This window comes from Onychostoma macrolepis, chromosome 03, assembly GCF_012432095.1.
Source record: "Onychostoma macrolepis isolate SWU-2019 chromosome 03, ASM1243209v1, whole genome shotgun sequence".
Classification (NCBI taxonomy): Eukaryota; Metazoa; Chordata; class Actinopteri; order Cypriniformes; family Cyprinidae; genus Onychostoma; species Onychostoma macrolepis.
The window spans coordinates 14,242,362-14,264,331 of record NC_081157.1 but is presented as its reverse complement, the minus strand read 5'-3'; the positions used below and the strand labels follow the sequence as shown (position 1 = coordinate 14,264,331).

The 21,970-nt window shown below is 37.1% G+C and overlaps 1 protein-coding gene across 1 annotated transcript; it reads right to left on the bottom strand.

Moving 5' to 3' along the window:
• Positions 1-875: 875 nt before the first annotated feature.
• On the bottom strand, positions 876-8,812 carry LOC131537193 (gastrula zinc finger protein XlCGF57.1-like). The gene is made up of 3 exons (XM_058770492.1): positions 8,346-8,812; positions 7,926-8,082; positions 876-2,187 (listed from the first exon to the last, which is right to left on the bottom strand). Exons 2-3 carry the CDS (start codon positions 8,008-8,010, stop codon positions 1,016-1,018), a joined length of 1,257 nt encoding a protein of 418 aa, XP_058626475.1. The 5' UTR covers positions 8,011-8,082; positions 8,346-8,812; the 3' UTR covers positions 876-1,015.
• Between the last annotated feature and the right edge of the window lie 13,158 nt (positions 8,813-21,970).

Here is a 21,970-nt window from a genome sequence, read left to right as displayed (position 1 = left end):
CAAACAAAAAGCCCATGATAATTAAACCAAAACTAAGAATAATCATGAAAAAGCTAATGAAACGTCACTGTTTCTGTCAATGATTTCAGCCCTTTTTTTCACCAAACTTTTTTTTCTGGTGACATTTTATGCTGCAGAGCTATTTAAAACCATAAGTATAGGTAGAAGCCACATTCAACCGCTCCAGGCACGTCCGCCATCTTGGAACAGTCTTGTTATGAGTTTCAAGATACAAGAACATTATGCTGCATCTGGTTGTAAAAACCACCAAAATTTTAATTCCTGAAGAAACTGGATAAACTTTCACAGGTAAGAATGTGTCTTCTTGTATTGTGTTAGTTTAACAAAAGCATCTTCTGAGGTCTACCGAAGATATAGATATTCATACATTCTTATAACTACAGTTGCAGTGCAGATGCACCGGCAACTTGCTCTCAAGCGTTCATTGAGCAGCTTTGACATTCCAATGTGGTGGACAGCTTACGTATAGCGTCCCATAGAAACATCCACTAATAGGGCATCTAGCTATACAAAATCTATTTCCTTACAAAATTCTTGTATAGTAGCATGCGGCATACCATACGATTCAATAGGTGTCATCATCATACAGTCTACACGTCATGGCCATGTTTATTAGATTCACGTCGCAGTGTGACATGCAAGTGCAGTGTCTCTCAGGCTTAAGGCTCGCAGTGTAAACGTAGCCTGAAAGCCCATAAAAATGAAACCAAAACCAAGTTTAATCAGGAAAAAGCTCATGAAATGTCACGGTTTCAGTTAATAATTTCAGCTCTCCAAATTATTTTTGCTATTTCAGTTTAACTTTTTCTGGTGCCATTTTATACTGCAGAACTATTTAAAATGATGTCCGGTCAAAGAACACAAACAGGGTCTCACACATACATGACTTTTCCAGGTGTATTAGTGTGATGGCAAAATTATTACACATTATGGCACCTTCTTCCAGAGTGAATGTGCAGGTGATTTTTTAAAATTGCTCCTTTTTCAAAACTTGTCACACTGAAGAACGTGTCAATGTCTGGCCCGAATGAGTTTGCATATGATCTTTCAAGTTTCTATGATATGTGAAACTCATGTCACACTCAAGACATGTGAAATGTCTCTCTCCAGTGTGAAGCCTCATGTGAATGTTAAGGTTTCCTTTAAGTGTGAAACTCTTTCCACACTGAGGGCAGGTGTAAGGCTTTTCACCACTGTGAATTTTTATGTGATTCCGAAGGTTTCCTCTAAATCTGAAACTCTTTCCACACTGAGGGCAGGTGAAAGCCTTCTCTCCAGTGTGAATTCTCATGTGAATCTTTAGGTTTGTCTTGTTTGAGCAAGTCTTTCCACAGTCATTGCACATGAAAGGCTTCTCTCCAGTGTGAGATTTGACATGACTTTTAAGGTGATTACTGTCTGGAAAACTCAGCCCACACTGATGACATATATAACTGAGAGAGGGAGCTCTTGAGTGAATCATCATGTGCTTTTTAATGGTTCCTTTATGTCTGAAATTCTTTCCACAATGATCACATGTAAATGGCTTCTCACCAGTGTGACTGTTCATGTGATACCTAAGATTTGGTTTTGTTGTAAAGCTCCTTCCACACAGTTTGCAGATGTACGGCTTCTCTCCGGTGTGAGTTTTCATGTGCCTGTTAATGCTTCCTTGTTGACTGAAACGGTTTCCACACAGGGGGCATGTGTAAGGCTTCTCGCCTGTGTGGACATTCATGTGGCTTTTGAGGGTTCCTTTTTTAGTGAAACATTTTCCACACTGTTGGCAGGTGAAAGGCTTCTCTCCAGTGTGAATCCTCATGTGGACTTTAAGGTTTCCATGTTCATTGAAATGTTTTCCACATTGTTGACATGTATAAGGCTTCTCTCCAGTGTGAATCCTTAAATGGACTTTAAGGTTTGCTTGTTGATCGAAACTCTTTCCACATTGTTGACATGTATAAGGCTTCTCTCCAGTGTGAATCCTCAGGTGGACTTTAAGGTTTCCATGTTGATTGAAAGTCTTTCCACAGTGCTGGCAGGTGTAATGATCTCTACTTCCAGTCTTTTCTGTCTGAGAGCAACTAATTGATTTTTGTCCAGTTATGAAATCATGCTCTTTCTTATACTGATCTTCATCTTGCATTTCATCTAGTACTTCACTCTCCTTTTTCAGCACCATCAGGTCTAGGGTGAAAAGAGACAGATACAAGTTAATCTCGATATAAAAACAACAGTATGACAGACTATAAAAATGGCCCAAATCTGCCATTTATCCTGGAGAGTTTAGCACCAACACACCTAATAATTTGACCTTAAAGACCTTGATTAAGGCTTCTGTTAGAATTGGAGTTAAAACTCTGCAGAGGCTGGGCTGCAGGGCTGAGTTTGACACACCAATTTAAATTATTAGAAATATGCAGACCTTTCAACAATACGGCTGCACAATTAATCGAGTGCGATTATCATGCGCATCTTGTCAGTAAAGCTGGTTCTGTGATTAGTAATAAATCTCCATCACCTGCTTTCACATGGAGCAGCATTTACTAGACAGAGCCATATTTCACTGACAAGCTACGCAAAAATAAAATTAAAATGCAAATGATATAATTGTGCCATTATAAAATCGAAGATATCGCTTCCGATAATAACATTAAATGTAAATGATCATATTTATTAATATTATTAAATGGATGCCATCTTATTAAAACAAACTCATGCACAAATTTTTGGTGGCCAAGTTTCAGTGCTTCCCATTTGTTATTGACATTATAATCAGGCTTCTCGTCCGTTTGGGCAAGTAAAATTCTCTCACTAGCCCCTTTAAAATCTACTTGTGCTGGACAAGCGTTAACCGAGCTCTGTGGTGGTTCCTCCATGGTTTACTTCAGCTCACACTTATTAAAAATTGTTATTAATAAATGCATTGTTCGTCACTGTCACTATCAATGGAGGAGGGGCGGGACAAATACCGACCAACCATCCTACTTGTACAACGACTGCCTACAACAAAAGAGGTTAATACTACTGGTTACTGCTTTTTTATATTTAGTAAAATTCTTAAAAATTAGATACTAATACCGTGGCTGCCATGGATATTCCAAATCATAGGAACCCCAATCGTTTAAGCGCCACCAGCTGGTCGTCTTAAGAAGAGCGCATGACATTTTTCAGCTGGCTACATTTACATTACATTTACATTTAGTCATTTTGCAGACGCTTTTATCCAAAGCGACTTACAATTGGGGAATACATAAAGCGATTCATCTTGAAGAGGCAATCAGACATACGAAGTGCTTGCAACACCAAGTCTCAGGCATTGTTCAAATAAATACAAACTACTAAAGGAAGGAATAAGTAAAGATAATTTTTTTTTTTTTTTTTTTTTAAGTTTAGGATGAAGTCAAGTGCTGTCGAAAGAGATGAGTTTTCAGTTGTTGCTTGAAGATTGACAGGGATCCAGCATTCCGGATAGGGGTGGGAAGATCGTTCCACCAGCCAGGAATGGTGAACGAGAATGTTCTAGAGAGTGATTTTGCGCCTCTCTGTGATGGTACCACGAGGCGTCGCTCACTAGCAGATCTCAGATTTCTGGAGGGGATGTAGTTTGTTAATAGAGAGTGCAAGTAAACAGGTGCTGAGCCAGTGGTTGTTCTATATGCAAGCATCAGTGTCTTGAACTTGATGCGAGCCGTGACTGGTAGCCAGTGCAGGGAGACTAAAATCTAATGGCTAAAAAATCTTTGGTGGACACACATTATTGAATATTTATTGTTAGGCATATGGCCTATTAATCTTTTTTGCATTCATGCAATATACTGGAGCCAAACCTGAGCAAGTAGACCAGAATATTCCATTGCGTTCCTGAACATGCAATTTGCGTAACTGCAATTCATAGGCGGATATTATGCTAATTGTGTATGAGCATGCATGAGCGCCCTATTTATGAAAGATTGGAATTCATTAACATAAGTTTACTCAGAAGTTGCTCATATATTTACACAAATTTCATGAATGAGGTCCATTGTGTCTTCTTCGCTCACAGTCAAGAACTTTCCACACCGATGACATGTTTACTTGCAGATGTGAGCATAAGTGTGACGTCAAAATGGACCGGCTTGGAACTGGCAAGATGTGAGGCTGACTGGCTGGTCACCAGTCTGGGCGGATCAGGTGAAAAATCAGCCTGGCAGGTCAATCGGAGCATCTCTAATTAAAATGTATTTGTCATCGTGACTATTATTTAGCTATAAGTAACAAACAGCTCTCGCTCACAGCATCATATACAAGCAGAAGTAAGTCTCAGGCCACATCCACACGAAGCCAGAACTTTCCCTATCCAATCTTTTTTTTTTTTTTTCCTCGTCTCAAGAAATATCTGCGTACACACGAAACCACAAAACTGACTCAAAACCAGACCAGTATGTGGCGCTGTAATTCTGCCACAGAGATACACTAAAAACGAAGACGACGACTTGGAGCATACGCATGAACCTTGCGCGCGGTATACAAACCCAACAACAAGACCAACATGGAACAATACATTTATTAATCTAATGTTAGTTAATAAAAAGACAATCGTTCAGTGTTTGTTAATGTTGTTGCTGCTGTTACGTGAAGTAGCGGTGTCTGACTAGGGGCAAGACGTGGGCTGATGACATCATCGTTTCAGAAAATATACAGATTGGCTGTACACTCGAAAACGCAAGGGTCTTTTCAGATTTATTCACTCCGGGACCCAGGGCCTGTACCATGAAGCTGGTTTAGCTGGCTATCCAGGTAAGTTTCAGTTTAGTTTGCACCAACTCTGGGTTTTAGGTACCATGAAAGTGGTTTGGCTTTTAGCAGTGTTCATCGCCATAGTAACTTACGCGCCACAGCTAACCTGCTCTGGGGCAGGTTATGTTCTGGTTTAGAGATCTCAAACCAAAATTTGTCCAATCAGCTTCAAGCAAAGCGACACGTCTCTGATACAATAAAGCCACTCCTCCAGTTTCTCTTACTCCAAATTAAAGGACGCTGCATAGTAAAACATTTAAATATAAAATCATCTGATTTTTAGAGATTACTTTTATATTATTTATAATACCCTTAATCCATAACACATGCCAGTTTAGTTTAATAGTAATTATTAAGCTTTTATTTAAAATCAATGTAAACATATATATAATATGCAATATAAATAAGTTTTAGAATCAATTGCTTTAGACACGACTACATATGAGCTTAGATTAAGTGTTTTTATACCTATAAATATTATCAACTCTATAAACTAACTTTACAACTTTTACTTGCACTTATATGGTAAGATGTTTTCTTTAAGTTGTCCTCTTTCATGGATAGATTGTTTCATGATCGTGCTGTGTAAATGTGTTCAAATTCTTCATATTGTTCAATCTTTTAATCTTCGCACTGACTCTCTCTCAAGAAGTGAATCATAGTTTTACGGCATGTGATTGGCTGCTCATTACTGATGTCACATTTTCGAGTGCACGCGCTCCATTAACTCAGGATCAAGCCTGAGTTCACAGAGAAAGCTGATGATCAGCTTCATGGCACCAACAAAGCCGGATTGGACTGGTTTGGTTTTGTCAACTCAAAACTAATCCTGTAACCCTGAGTTTGTTCAGCCACCATCATGGTACAGGCCCCTGGTTTAAAAAAAAAAAATGGTTTCACACTCCCAAAACGCTGGATCCGTCTGGACGAAACAGGGCTCTATGCTTACTTTTCTTTTTAGGAGCACCTTCTAATCAATAATTACAAATTCTGATAAAAATTAACCTTCCCATTATAAGGTGATATTTGACTCAAAGTGATGTACAGGGAATTTTGTTTTTACCTTTGTAATGGCATTTTTCTAACTTTATTAAAAGTATATAGTCTTTTATTTGTCAAATTCAAAAAATATATTTAAGCGTTTTAAAATTTCTAATTAAAACAACAGAATAAAAAGTAGAATAAGAATAAATACTGATTTAATTTGGTTAAGTTATAAATTTGTACTACAGAGGTGGCACAGAAGAACACACAAGTAGCTTGTAGGTGTATTTTCAGATATTTAATTAGGCTCAGAGGCGGCATGAGTGCAATTCAATTCATAAATTCATGTTGAGGTTAATGTTTTAAATATAAAATTTTGAATATAGAAACATGAAATGACTTAAATAACAGAAAAGATACTTTACAAATTAAACTAAAACTGCCAGCAGGTGGCACTGATTTTATCACCGAATCATTCATTTATTTGATTCATTTGAACAGCCGATTCATTCAAATACGTGACTGTCTTTATGAATGGGTAATTGAATCATTGACTCACTGGATTCGTTTAATGAAGCTCATTCGTGTATGAAACACCGCTGTGCTTTAATGGAGATGCACAGCGGCTCAGCTGTTACTTTGTTTGAAACTATTTTCATTGACGAAATAGAGCAAAATAAGGCAATAGTGTTGTAGTCAGACAATATAAGTGACTGAATATTAACTTCTTGTTTAATGAACTCTTGTATTAAATCAATATCACATTTGTAAACTCCTTTAATAATCATTAAAAGCTGTCGCTCATCTCACAAAACTCCATTATAATCAATGGAGCTCCTTACACTCGGTCTACACTTTGTTTGTTATAATGAGAGGTCTGTGATACATTACTCAACGCTGCAAAAGCACGTTGTAAATAGCCTAAGTTAGAAACCTTTGAAGCTCCCTCAGCGCAAACACAAATATGCTGATCGGGTCAGTCGCACAGGCGCTCCTAAATATTTTTTCATAGTCGCACGCAGTAGGTTTCAGTCGCACTGTAGAGCCCTGCGAAACGTTGATACAATACAAAATCTGTATATATACAGCTAAACACTTCTCCGTGTGGATGTGGCCTCAGTCACACTGTAAAAATCCACCAGCTACTAAAGATGAATCGAGTCTGTACTGATTTACGTTTTAGGTGCTAATGTGAAGAACATCCCACATGTGTGCTGCTACATGGGGCTCTCATCCCTGATCAACTTCTGATGCTACGTTTACAACTAAAGATGATAGAAGATGTGTAAATCACAATAGATGATTTCTTCAGTGTGCAGTTTGTCTTTGATTTGAATTTTGTGAAGCTCACAAACATTAACAGTTTGATTTAAACCTTTGATTATGCAGCAGTTCATTATAAAAGTTCTTAAGTTCTTGTAGAACATGTAGTAAATATCAAGATGGAGATCTCAACAGGAGAAATGTTTTTATTTCATCTGGTGCATCTGACATGATTTAATTATCGCTTGATTCAGTGTTTACTTTTATTCACTGTTTATATTAAAGTATGCTAATAAGTTACAATAATAATATTTTATTTGTAAACTAGAGTAAGTGTATCTGAGATTGTGAATAGTTTAAATTCCCTTACACATCACCCAAAAACATGAAAAATATAACAGCATTCACTGCATTTCTTCACCAAACGATATGAAGAGCCTGTGTGCTCGAAACGTTACACCTTATGTGAATTTTTTATAAATAAATTTTTCTTTGATACTTTTGGAGCTTAGGTGTTGCCGACTTTGCATTTTCAATATGCTTCACCAAACGATATAAAATAAGTATTGAACAATTCACCATTTTTCACCACCATTCCATTTTATTACACATAACTTAACTTCTGCACTTATTTTATTTAATTTTTTTGTATGTGTGGATTACTTGGTTTGTTATCGACATCTGGTGAAACTTTCATTTCAATAGCACCTTTAGAAATATACTTACTGAGAAAAATGGGGAATTGTTCAATACTTATTTTACCCACTATAGATAGATAGATCACGAGGCGACCCTCTCCATGTCAAATAAAACTGCTCATGTGACAATCTTCAACAATTTCATTAACTTCTGTAGAGCCTGACATTTTAAAAAGTCCAGCTTTGAAAAAGAAAACCAACCTGTTTGTTCCTCAGTATCTTCTTGTTTCAGACTGAATACTTCTTCAATCTTTATATCTTCACTCTCCTCTTTAATAAACGCCATCTTTATAATTGTGTGTCACGTGGATCTCAGCTGCTTCACCAGGAGTTTTTCTCAGTGTTTGAACACTTTGTCCTGTTTAAGATCAGAATAATTAACACAAATAAATGCAAACTATATCTCTGGTTGCATCTTAATCAGTCAGAATGAGATTGAATTGATTTTCATGATTTTAAATGACCTAATTAGTCAAAACAATCATATTTATGATTTATAGTTTGTTTTATATTGATTTGATATGTATTGATTAATAGATTATATTTTAATGAATTCATTTTCTATTGATTTGCAGTAGTTCCCATCACACAATGTTTGTTTGTTGATCTCGTAGTATTTACACTGTTTTGACCAGAGTGTGTCCTCACTCGAGCTTCAAGTGAATCACTTTCGCTTCAGTTGACTCGGAGTTTGTTTCAAAAAGCACCGTTTCTCTTCACGATGAAGTGATTCACGATATAGAGCGCGAAATGAGACGCACCACGTTTTTCAGATGCGCTTTCCTCAGAAAAAAATAACGTTTATTAAAGTTAAATAACGCATTACACTGTTTTATTCAATGATAAGGATTACTTTACAGTTATTATAAAAGTTGTAAAATAAACAGAGCAGTTTGCATCGATTTAAACAATTTAAATGCGGGAAAAAACACAAAACCTTTCTAGAGTAGATTCCCAAACTGATGCAGGAGCGCGGCGCAGACTTATGATGTCATATCGTCAGACCAAAATAAAAGTCCTGTTCGCGCGCTGCTGTCTAAAATCACAAAAGTGCATTGAACGAAAGGTGACCAGACTTCTGAAATGAAACCGTGGACATTTCTTACGAGAGTGGTCAAAATATCACTGAAATATAATTTGTTATTATCTATGAATTGCATTTTTGGAGGTTTTATAATCGTTGTGGATTCCATATAGCTGCTATTAATATGTATTATTATGTTCAGAGTTATTATTAGGATTTTTAGTCTGGTTTTAATACAATTCACCAGAAATCACACTATAAAAACAGTATAGTAAGCACTGTAGATAGCAAGCAGTTCAAAACAATAGTTTAACATCATTATGATTTACAAAAACTTACAAAAATAGAATTAAATAAATATAGAAAGAGTGATAAATAAAAGTTCAAATACCTTTAATATTTTCCAAATGTTTATAACTTATTTGCTTATTTTTAGTTCTTCATATATTTTGTTGTGTTTACCCTGCTAAAAAAACAAAACAATAGAAGTCCAATAGAAACCGCTGCAGAAATTCCAATGGTTTCCATTAAAATACCATTATAAACCATTTTCCAGTAAAACCTTTACAAAAATCCTTTTTGTAGTGTTTCGGGCATTTTTTCAATAGGATTTAACATCCCACCAATAGAATCCATCACATACCAGTAGACACCATTATAGTTTCCATTTAAACCAATACAACTCCCATTATAACCATTAAATCCATTACATTTTCTATTGTGTTTTGGGCAGGGTTCTATAGCTTTTTTTCAGCAGGGTGGACTATCGAAATAAAGTGTTACCCATTAAATATTTAATAGAGAAAACATAATTGCTAAGGTTTGGGTAGCTCTTTGTTTTGTTGTGTGTTGCTCTGAAGGAGGACCTGAGAAAACTAAAATGACCTGATCCTAACACAGCCTCACCACTTTATGACTTTGACTCAGACTCTGACGCAACAGCTATTGATGCAGAATCTTCTCCCATGAAGGAACCAGTAGGAAATGCAAGTATTGCAATAAATTAATATTATAAAAGCAATGCTTCCATATTAAAACAAATGCTGAAACTTGTTCTTTTACAGCTTGAGACAGAAAGTGAGGATGATGGGTCATCACAGTGCCCAAAAAAGAAACCAAAGCTTGATGAAGAAATTGCCAGTGCATTGAAAGCTATGTAAGATGAAGTGTAGTTTGTTTTATAGATGAAGGGCATGAGATCAAAACCAATATAATGTGCTCCATGTTTGTATTACTAGAGTTGCCAGATATAGTGAAAACACTGAAAGACATAGTGGCAGCCATGAAGGTGGCCCCAGCCTCATCAAGTGAAGTGCAGTGTACAGAAGTGGTATCACCACAACCAGAAATGGTATGGATACACATGCACACATATACTTTGAATGTTAACATATTAAATGTTGCATTATAGGCAGTGTTAGGGGTGTCCACTATGACTATTTTTGATCGTGGATGATTAAAATATCTCCACATTCTGCTTTTGAAGAAATATTTTAGCATCGTGCTACAGCACACATTCTATCAGCTGCAGTTCTGGCGTCTCAATATACTATACAATGTGACATTCACATCAACTGTTAACTCAGCAGCAGAATTACACTCCCAGGACACTGCACTTACTCACAATCATAACTAAATTATTTTCATCTGCTTTAAAGCCTTGCTGATTAAAGGGGTCATATGATGTTGCTAAAAAGAACATTATTTTGTGTAATGCAATGTGTTTACGCAGTTCGTAAACACATTATTTTCAACATACTGTACATTATTGTTGCTCCTCTATGCTCCGCCTTTCTGAAACGCGCCGATTTTTACAAAGCTCATCATTCTAAAAAGCGAGGTGTGCTCTGATTGGCCAGCTGTCCGGTGCATTGTGATTGGCCGAATACCTCAAGTGTGTGACGGAAATGTTACGCTTCTTCCCATGTTGTGATGCCGTGTCTCAGCCTTTTTACAGTCTATGGTCCCGGCACGACGAGACTAAAACACTAAAACACGCCATAAACGAGGCATTTGTTGCATTCACTGAGGACATAATTACTGATTATAATGACTCATATGGTCTTTTTACGCTTTGCACCGCCTAAACATAACACCATGTCTGCATTTGTGATCGTAAAAACGCCAAACAAGCACTACTCTACACTGCTCAAAACTTGCGTTTGAATAATCTGTTCCAAAATTTTTTAAATATCGTAACGTACTTACAGGCTGTGAGTCAGAAGCACCAGACTGTCCTTGCGACATTGGAATTGCTCCACTTTATAGTGTTCACAGCCATTCATAGTGTTCACATTGTAGGCTAATCTCTCCCAGGTTCAGGAAATAGTCCTCCGTAAAATGCGCTGCACACACTCTAATATTTGCATTGTACTGTTCTGGAACAGTGTTGTAAATATAACTTAACCACTGATTTCTAGTTTTGTACTTCATTTAGAAGGCCAAACAAAGTACTTTCACTTTCACAACGAAACACACAGCGTCTCCAGGACATGGCGCTGGCAACAACAATACTACAGTGAGAATAAAAGTTATACCTTCTTTCATTGCGTATATGTGTGATGCAAATCTTCCCACACTGTGACGTAGACATGTGGGGGTGTTTTTAAATGAGCCATTTTAGGAAGGCGTGGCAGAGTCTTAACTTTTATAAAGAATATCTCTTTGGGTTTGAGTCTTTGCAACTTTAGGGATCTTATCTCTGCACGTACAGCTTGTATCACTCCAAAGAGAAAGGAAAACTTGAAATCGCATCATATGATCCCTTTAAACATTTAATTCACATTCTGTTCTGACATGCGCTTTTTCTGAGCACATACACCTGAAGCGTGCACACACTAAGAGCCTGTCAAACAGCACCTGATTACTAGACTGAGTTGTCTTTCGCGTCTGATTGTTTTTTCCGTCTAATACTGTCAGAAACACACAAGGTTTACATATATACAGTGAGTTATGTCTAAAATGAAAGTAAACAGTTGAGAGAGAAACGGATGTGTGCAGCTAAACATGCTGCCGCTTGTCATTTAAAGGAATAGTTCACCCAAAAATTTCTGTCATTATTTAGTCACTCACATGTTGTCCCAAACCTGTTTTATTTTGTCTTGTGCTGAGCACAAAAGAAGATATTTTGATGAATGTGGGTAACCAAACAGTAGCTGGTCCCCATTGACTTTGATAATAGGAGGGAAAATACTGTGGAATTTGCTGTGGACCAGCAACTGTTTGGTTACCCACATTCTCAACTTTTATGTTCCACAGAATAAAGAAACTTTATTTAAAACAACTTGAGAGTGAGTAAATTATGGTATAAAAATAAAACACTATGACAGAATTGACAGACAGATGACAGAATTTTTATTTTTTGGTGAACTATTCTTTTTAATGTTAATAAAACAAAACACAGAAAAAAATAATAATTCACTGATCAAGACTGATGAACTTTAATACGGTTTCTTTAAAACAATTAAAATTAAAATACAATTCAAACAAAACAGGGAAATTAGTTGGCTTTACTGCTCAGGCAACTTGCAAAATAGTCAAACCAACATGACAAAGAATCGTGATAAAATCATAAATCGTGATATGATATTTTTGCCATATCACCCACCCCTAGGCAATGCACAAGAAATATAAAATTATTCCCCCAAAAAAATTCTTTTTAAATGTCTTTATTTTTTCAGAGTTAGTACAAGGGTCCAAGTGTCCTAAGTTAAAGCTAATTATTTAATTAAACCACTGTTTTGAATTATTTAATTAAGCCATTGTTTAATAATTTAATTAAGCCATTATTTAATTAAGCCATTGCACTTCTGACACAATTCTTTTTTCTGTTTCAGATCGCCCTGGGTGGAAGAGTCACAATTGCTAAAAAGACATTTGATCAGTTGTCCAGGACAAAAATGTCAGTGTTTACCCAGGACCTGGCAGTCATTATTTTTGGAAGTGAAACTTTGGCCACATCAAGTCTTACGGGCAAGAAAACTAACAAAACACCACTGGACCCCATCAAAGTTAATCCGCTCATTGGTATGTTTTTTTTTTTTCTTACTGCAAACAGGTTAACGTTTTGAATTTTATTTTATTTTTAAGGGATATAACTGTGTTTAAAAAGTTTAATATGCTAGTTGTAATTTTACAATATTTTATTCCAAGTTTTGGACTTATAAAAGTGCACATTCCTTAATTTAAATTTTTAAATAAAATTGTTGGGTTCATACTTTTAACTACCAAACTTTGTTTTATTTTTAGTGCAAGCATTGTGGTTTTTGTTTTGTGGTTTTCTTAATTTCTTTTAAAAAATCACTCAAAAGTTCCACTAATTGCATTTAATACAGTGGGGCAAAAAAGTATTTAGTCAGCCACCAATTGTGCAAGTTCTCCCACTTAAAAAAATGAGAGAGGCCTGTAATTTTCATCATAGGTATACCTCAACTATGAGAGACAAAATGAGAAAAAAATCCAGAAAATCACATTGTAGGATTTTTAAAGAATTAATTGGTAAATTCCTCGGTAAAATAAGTATTTGGTCACCTACAAACAAGCAAGATTTCTGGCTCTCACAGACCTGTAACTTCTTCTTTAAGAGGCTCCTCTGTCCTCCACTCGTTACCTGTATTAATGGCATCTGTTTGAACTCATTATCAGTATAAAGGCACCTGTCCACAACCTCAAACAGTCCAACTCCAAACTCCACCATGACCAAGACCAAAGAGCTGTCAAAGGACACCAGAAACAAAATTGTAGACCTGCACCAGGCTGGGAAGACTGAATCTGTAATAGGTAAGCAGCTTGGTGTGAAGAAATCAACTGTGGGAGCAATTATTAGAAAATGGAAGACATACAAGACCACTGATAATCTCCCTCGATCTGGGGCTCCATGCAAGATCTCACCCCGTGGGGTCAAAATGATCACAAGAACTGTGAGCAAAAATCCCAGAACCACACGGGGGGACCTAGTGAATGACCTGCAGAGAGCTGGGACCAAAGTAACAAAGGCTACCATCAATAACACACTGCGCTGCCAGGGACTCAAATCCTGCAGTGCCAGCCGTGTCCCCCTGCTTAAGCCAGTACATGTCCGGGCCCGTCTGAAGTTTGCTAGAGAGCATTTGGATGATCCAGAAGAGGATTAGGAGAATGTCATATGGTCAGATGAAACCAAAATAGAACTTTTTGGTAAAAACTCAACTTGTCGTGTTTGGAGGAGAAAGAATGCTGAGTTGCATCCAAAGAACACCATACCAATTGTGAAGCATGGGGGTGGAAACAACATGCTTTGGGGCTGTTTTTCTGCAAAGGGACCAGGACGACTGATCCGTGTAAACGAAAGAATGAATAGGGCCATGTATCGTGAGATTTTGAGTGAAAACCTCCTTCCATCAGAAAGGGCATTGAAGATGAAACGTGGCTGGGTCTTTCAGCATGACAGTGATCCCAAACACACCGCCCGGGCAACGAAGGAGTGGCTTCGTAAGAAGCATTTCAAGGTCCTGGAGTGGCCTAGCCAGTCTCCAGATCTTAACCCCATCGAAAATCTTTGGAGGGAGTTGAAAGTCCGTGTTGCCCAGCGACAGCCCCAAAACATTACTGCTGTAGAGGAGATCTGCATGGAGGAATGGGCCAAAATACCAGCAACAGTGTGTGAAGACTTACAGAAAACGTTTTGGGTACCGGCTACAAGCTCTATGTAGATAACTTCTACACAAGTCCAATGCTCTTCCGGGATCTCCTTGAAAAACGAATCTTCGCCTGTGGGACCATTAGAAGCAACAGGTTAGGCTTCCCCCAAACCACCGTAAATAAACGGCCTAAAAATCCCCTCGTGGGACCATTAGGTTGATCAGGGACAACAAACTTCTATTTGTTGAATGGAAGGACACAAGAGAAGTTATGATGTGCTCCTCCTTCCATCCAGCTAATGTAGAAGAGTTTTATTAATCAAAATATAAATGAATCAAGTATAATCAATGTGAATATAGCCATTTATGTATCAAGTTTTTCTACTATTATAAACATGTATCTGCCTGTGTGTAGAGGCCAGCATGAGAAGAGGATGTGCAGACATACATTCTGTGCGGAAACTGCACATCCTGTTGTGACATTAGACAAAAACTATACGATGGTGCCTCTTCTTTAATGTATATGGAAGCCTCCTATCCGCTTCCTGAAAGCAGACTAGAGGCACATCCAAAAAAGGTAAACAATAATGATATAGGAAATGTATTGAACACACCTTAGGAGAAAAAACTGTATATAAGAGGGTGCAAACCCAGATTCATTAATTACAATTATTTATATTGGCTGACAGTAATAACTGTAGCAGAATTAAATTTTCCATCAACTGATCTGTTCGTCCAGCGAACATTCAGTGTAAGTTCTTCAAGTTCTTCCTGATTTCAAGGGTGATGAACTCCAAAAGGCTCGGTGGTAATTGGGAGCTTCTTCCCAGGTAGAAAGTGAAAAAAGAGCTAAGAAAGAGATCTACTGAGATCCGAGGATCCTTGGTTGAATGGAAAGTCAAGGCCGCAAGGACTTGGACTATCTGGTGTGACCACCATTTGCCTCACGCAGTGCAACACATCTCCTTCGCATAGAGTTGATCAGGTTGTTGATTGTGGCCTGTGGAATGTTGGTCCACTCCTCTTCAATGGCTGTGCGAAGTTGCTGGATATTGGCAGGACTTGGAACGGGCTGTCGTATACGCCGATCCAGAGCATGCTGACCATGCAAGAACTGGGATGTTTTCAGCTTCCAGGAATTGTGTACAGATCCTTGCAACATGGGGCCGTGCATTATCATGCTGCAACATGAGGTGATGGTCGTGGATGAATGGCACAACAATGGGCCTCAGTATCTCGTCACGGTATCTCTGTGCATTCAAAATGCCATCAATAAAATGCACCTGTGTTCGTTGTCCATAACATATGCCTGCCCATACCATAACCCCACTGCCACCATGGGCCGCTCAATCCACAGCGTTGACATCAGCAAACCACTCACTCACACGACGCCATACACGCTGTCTGTCATCTGCCCTGTACAGTGAAAACCGGGATTCAGCCGTGAAGAGAACACCTCTCCAAAGTCCCAGACGCCATCAAATGTGAGCATTTGCCCATTCAAGTCGGTTACAACGACGAACTGCAGTCAGGTCCAGACCCCGATGAGGACGACAAGCATGCAGATGAGCTTCCCCGAGACGGTTTCTGACAGTTTGTGCAGAAATTCTTTGGTTATGCAAACCGATTGTTGCAGCAGCTGTCCGGGTGGCTGGTCTCAGAAGATCTTGGAGGTGAAGATGCTGGATGTGGAGGTCCTGGGCTGGTGTGGTTACACGTGATCTGCGGTTGTGAGGCCGTTTGGATGTACTGCCAAATTCTCTGAAATGCCTTTGGAGACGGCTTATGGTAGAGAAATGAACATTCAATTCATGGGCAACAGCTCTGGTGGACATTCCTGCAGTCAGCATGCCAAATGCACGCTCCCTCAAAACTTGCGACATCTGTGGCATTGTGCTGTGTGATAAAACTGTACATTTTAGAGTGGCCTTTTATTGTGGCCAGCCTAAGGCACACCTGTGCAATAATCATGCTGTCTAATCAGCATCTTGATATGCCACACCTGTGAGGTGCATGGAGTATCGCGGCAAAGGAGAAGTGCTCACTAACACAGATATAGACAGATTTGTGAACAATATGAGAGAAATAGGCCTTTTGTGTACATAGAAAAATTCAGTGTATGTGTACAACATAATTATAACTTGTGTAGAAAATATAAAACCTTCTGCAATAATTATTAAATCCCAGAATTGGACCAAAAATAATATATATATATATATATATTATTATTATTATTTATTTTTTTTTTTTAATTGGTGTAAACATATTCATGTAAATTAGCTAACTGTATCCTGACACAATGTAACTTTTTTACCACCTTATGGAACACATGGTACAAACACTATCACAAAATTCAGACTGCATGTATGTTTTTACACACATTTATTCAAAACCACTAAATATGCACAACAAATTGTGTTTCAAAGTAAACAAAATCAACCTTGCAAACCAACTTGCGTACGATCACAACGGTGTGATCAGTCTTGGCTGGTCCCTGGAGCGTACGATCACACCGGTGTGATTAGAACTTTCAGTGAGTCACGTCATCAACTGCTGAAATTCAAATCTGCTTTCTGGCGAAGCCAGATCAGGCAGCGCTTGTCATATTGTCACTTATTCAGTGTTTTCAACCATATAATGCTTATTTTAGATTTCAGACATTTAAATACACGTAAGTACTAGCAAAGCCATACATTTATAGTTTGTAAAATATGCGCTGATGTCTATGGAAGCAGCAATAATGATCCTTACAAATATAATCTGACGACATGTTTTATTGATATCATATACAGATTGTGTAGATACTTTAAAGTTTACTCTGCTCTTCTCCCAGTTTACTGGAGACTTACTTTAACGTGTTTCGGGAGGAGAGGATGAATTTACGTGTTGTAAATCCCACAGCTGGATTCAGCGCGAGCAAACATGGCGGCGCCCATCTCCCGGTATAAATCAACTAACAGGGTCATTATAAACGTGTTTAAACAACCAAACACATTTACTTGCACATATTTCAGAATCGGAATATCAGATATTTAATAATATAGCGAGTATGTTTGTGAATATTAATAATAAAAAAAGGAAAAACGAAATAAAAGCAATCCATGTGTCATACAGCGCTATTACGGCTGCGGTGTGTCACATGACAAGCATGACGCGTCGCCATGGAAACAATAAGGCTATAAGTTCTAAAATAACGGTCGCCTAAAAAAAACTCACGCCGGGGAATATTTTAAACTCACGTGTGAAAGGGTTAATATACAACACTCTGCATTTACATTTACTTGTTCAAAATGTTACAATACTAGCCTTTATAAAATACACACCTGTATTTAACATTCACTTAAATACAAATTATTTATTATTTAAATACAAAGTTTGATAATGCACCCTTAATATTAAAGATAAACATCTGAGTATAACTTTCTCAATTGTGAATAACTCCAAAGGTACTACAATGATGTTTATTCAATCTTGTAATCTGAAAAATGCCTAAAAAGCCCAGACAGCTAACATTTAGAGCTGTTGTCAACTACGTACTATATTGTAACACTATACAATAAACACATTCACATTAGTCTCTTACAACAAACAAATAAAAAAGAAAATTACTTCCCACTCTACTAAGCATCTTTCTTTACTTTTGGTTGTTTCTCTTAACACCTTTTCCAAATGTGTTCTCATTTCTTTTCACCATAGATTCCACAGAAACTCCAGCCTTGCCTTTACTGGATTCATCACCTCCTTTTCTCCTTTTGTCCAAACCCTGACACTGTGAATATTGAGCAGTTTCATGTGCAAACAATAAATCAAACACAAATGATGCACACATAACACATTGTCCTCTGAATTTGATGTGCAAAGATCTGTCATCACTCAGCAACTTTGCAGCTAACACATCTGGTTCCACCTGACTGTCAGCTGGAACAGTCATCAACTGGCGAAGCACAAAGTCACAGTGACAGTTCCATGAAGTTCAAACTTAACTTTTGCAGTTTTGCAATATGCTGCACATTGCTGACATCTGGTCAAATTGACAGAAAGCAAGGTATGCATCTTTGGAAACATGTATTGGGCTTTCACATCTGCGGTCACAATTTCTCCTTCCTTCACCGTAAAATTGTCAACTGGTTGTGCAACAGTAGCTGAGACATCCGGTACTATGGTTAAAGACGACTGTGAAGTGGTAGACAAACAAGTGTAACCATCAAATTGTCAAACAGATGCATTCTTGGTGGTGTACCACTTCCTGATTTCCAATACATCTCCTCCCCAGACAGTCAACGACAAACTACACGTCTGATCAGCCACATCATATGACCACCTTTGCAATCTTTGATTGCTACGGGTCATACCCTGTCTATCTTCCACCAGCTGGACCACTTTGACTGTCACATTCACCTGAGATGCGAAAAAAAAGAAAAAAGAAAAACATTGTTTCGTTATTCAAAAATCTTGAAAACTTGGTAAAAATAACAAAACTTTATACCAGACACACATACATTCAAAATACAACAACTATATCTCCAAAAAGGATGGTAGTAACAACCTACCCTTTGATACTCCCAGGGATCATTGATGATTTGCTGCACCGTCATGTGTACACTCTAACGCAAACTGTAGTTTATGCACACGTTAGAGTGGTTGAAACATTGAAAATGATGTCCATCTCTCCTTTCTTTTGGCGAAATGGTGAAAAGCCAACACCACACAGTCTTACAGGACTCCTACAAAAACGACAAAAAATAACTTCCATTAATATTTTCCCACAAAAACAAACTTACAACAAACAATACTTATTCATAAATAAAAAGAAAAAAAATCTATAACATGACTTTTTACAATTACCTGTCTTTTTCGGCACTTTCAAACATGATGATGCTGCACATCAAATACCACCACACGGCTATTTTTTGTTGCCTCCTGTAACATCACTGTGAAGTATTTGTGTCGACTTCCTCCCTCCATCCCTTTGGACACATCATGAACATATCCTTCCACCTCTAATTCATTAAAAGTCATTAATTCAAATCGTTCTTTCTGAAAGAGAACTAATTCAGTGTAAATTTTGTTTTCACTAGCAACTTATTCCCTTCTGCTTTAAAACTGTTTTACACAAATCCTTATAAATTTCCTTCAATTACTAATAAACATTATGCCACCATCATGTGCTATCAAACGTATCCTATTTTCCACTTGTGAAGTCATGATTACAACCATGTCACATTTAAGTGCTATATTGTCAAAAATAATAAAATGCAGCATCCCATTGGTTAACAATCATACATCCACCACAACAATCACTTTCCTGGAAATTCTGACTTTTCGTAAAAATACATTCTCAGCACAGTTTATGAAACATACTACATACATTATTTATATATATTTATATAGCCTATAAACATACTATTTCAACAGCAATTCAATAACTGAAATAATTGTTGTGAAATAGCGTTAACAACAGCAATGATGTTCCCTTCCACCATATTTAAAATTTATGCCCCACCCAACACTAATACATTGGAACACGCCTCTTTATTTTAGTCATAATGACATAACCTTTAAATAAGCTATCATCAATGTTTTTAGCTGTTGCCGAAACCTAATTTTACAGAAAGAAACTGAGAGGGAAGAACCCATGAAGAAATATTATGTCAAAATTAATAATATGTTCTTTAATTAGTTCATCAGATTATAATGGTCAGTGGATAGCATTGTATGTATTAAACCACATTGATATTAAAAATACATGCAACGCATACAAAAATACATACAAATAAACATATTAATTTGTTTATCATCACCATTTACCAGGACTTTCTGCATCCAAGACTATTTTCACTATGCTGCGTACACTGAATTAACCTGACAGCACATTTCTTACAGTAAAAAATAAACATGGATTAATACAAAATGTATGTATTACAGTATAAATTCAAATAAGTAGGCCTAAACTCTATTTTTGACATGACTTTAAGTATAGGGGTAACAAGGAAAAACTATAAAAAAGGCAACATAGATGGCACTTGTACAATTAGAATTAGAATTTTTTTTTAAATTAGAAAGTTATTTATGACCAGCATGATTGTAATAAGCATAATACAAAACAACATGCACTACACAGCTAATTCTGTCAATGGTAAATTTTTATTTAAAGTGTTTAAGATGGACTACTACCTTTTACGTAAGAAAAATACACTACAATCTAATGTTTAACCACTTGATTAAACATCTTGATAACATAAATCTATAAAGAAGACATTTTAATATTTTGCACATCAATGTAAACATGTCTTTGAACAACTGTATTACTGTTTAACAAGATAATCACTATTGTACAAAAAAATAAAAATGTAAAATTTTTTGTAACATTTGGATTTGAAATCAAAACATGGTGCTAATCAGTTACATTGAGAAACAGAGTTGCGACACTCCCATAGGCTTCCATACGAACTGAGGAATGTGAAAGTAATACATGTCAAGGAGCAACAAATAATTCCAAACAACAAATAATTCCAGCATTGAAGCTCATTCATTACAGCGATGCAAAGAAAGTTGAGGAAATTACAGCAGTTTTTGGCATTTTAACACATTACTTTACCTATCCAAAATCTGGCCAGAAGTTGTATTTTATGGCACATGTTATACTGTCACACCCCTGGACTGTTTTGTTGTGTTTTTGCTCCCCCTGTGTTCCGTTCCAGGTGGAAGTGGTCAAAATGAAGAATGCTGAATTGGAAGGATGGCCACTCCAGTGTTAAGACCAAGAAGGCACCAAATTTGAGCAAGATGTCAGTGATTCAGCTGCGACATGGCTCCAGGAGCCTGTTCTTCAAACTGAACGATGCAGATGCTCACTTTACCGAGTTGGATTTCCTCTGGGCTAGGTTCGAGCTGAAGGTGCCCTCTGTCCTGAGACCACATGACGGGGGGATTGAAGAGGCAAAGAAGAATGACATAATCAAAAAACTATGTCCTTTTATGCCACCAAACAGGTGGGCTTTCTGGGGTTCAGTGCCTGTGAGCAATGTTGTGGAGGATGAGGAGTAAGAACACCATGAAACAACATGAAAAGAACAGGATTCCAAGTTCACTTGTACATTTGTTTTATCTTTGCAGTATTAATTAAAATGTTATGTTTACTTGTTAGAAATATGCTTATCTTGTGTTTATTCATATAAATCATTGTCACCTATCTGAAGTCAACCTGTTTTACTGCACACCGATTAAAGATACTCTTTACCGCTAGGTATTGTGTCATGTCTAATGTATTAAAAATGCCATCAGAATGCAACCAAAACACAGGATAGCAATAAGTAGATGGCTATAAGTAAGTATCAGTCATCCAAAATAAATACCATGATCACTAGATTTTATACAGGTGTTACTATAATGATTTTGTAAATGGTGATCAGCAACTGAATATTGATATTGTGTAAGTTACTGCTTTTTGCAGACAATACAAAGGCAGAGGACAGTAACTTCAAAATAGGGGTCAAAAGTTAAGTTTAAGCTAATAATGGGGGGTAATAATGGTAATTTTAGATGACCTTTCGGATGTATTTAATTAAAAAAACTTAATGATCTATAATAACATTTATTTACAA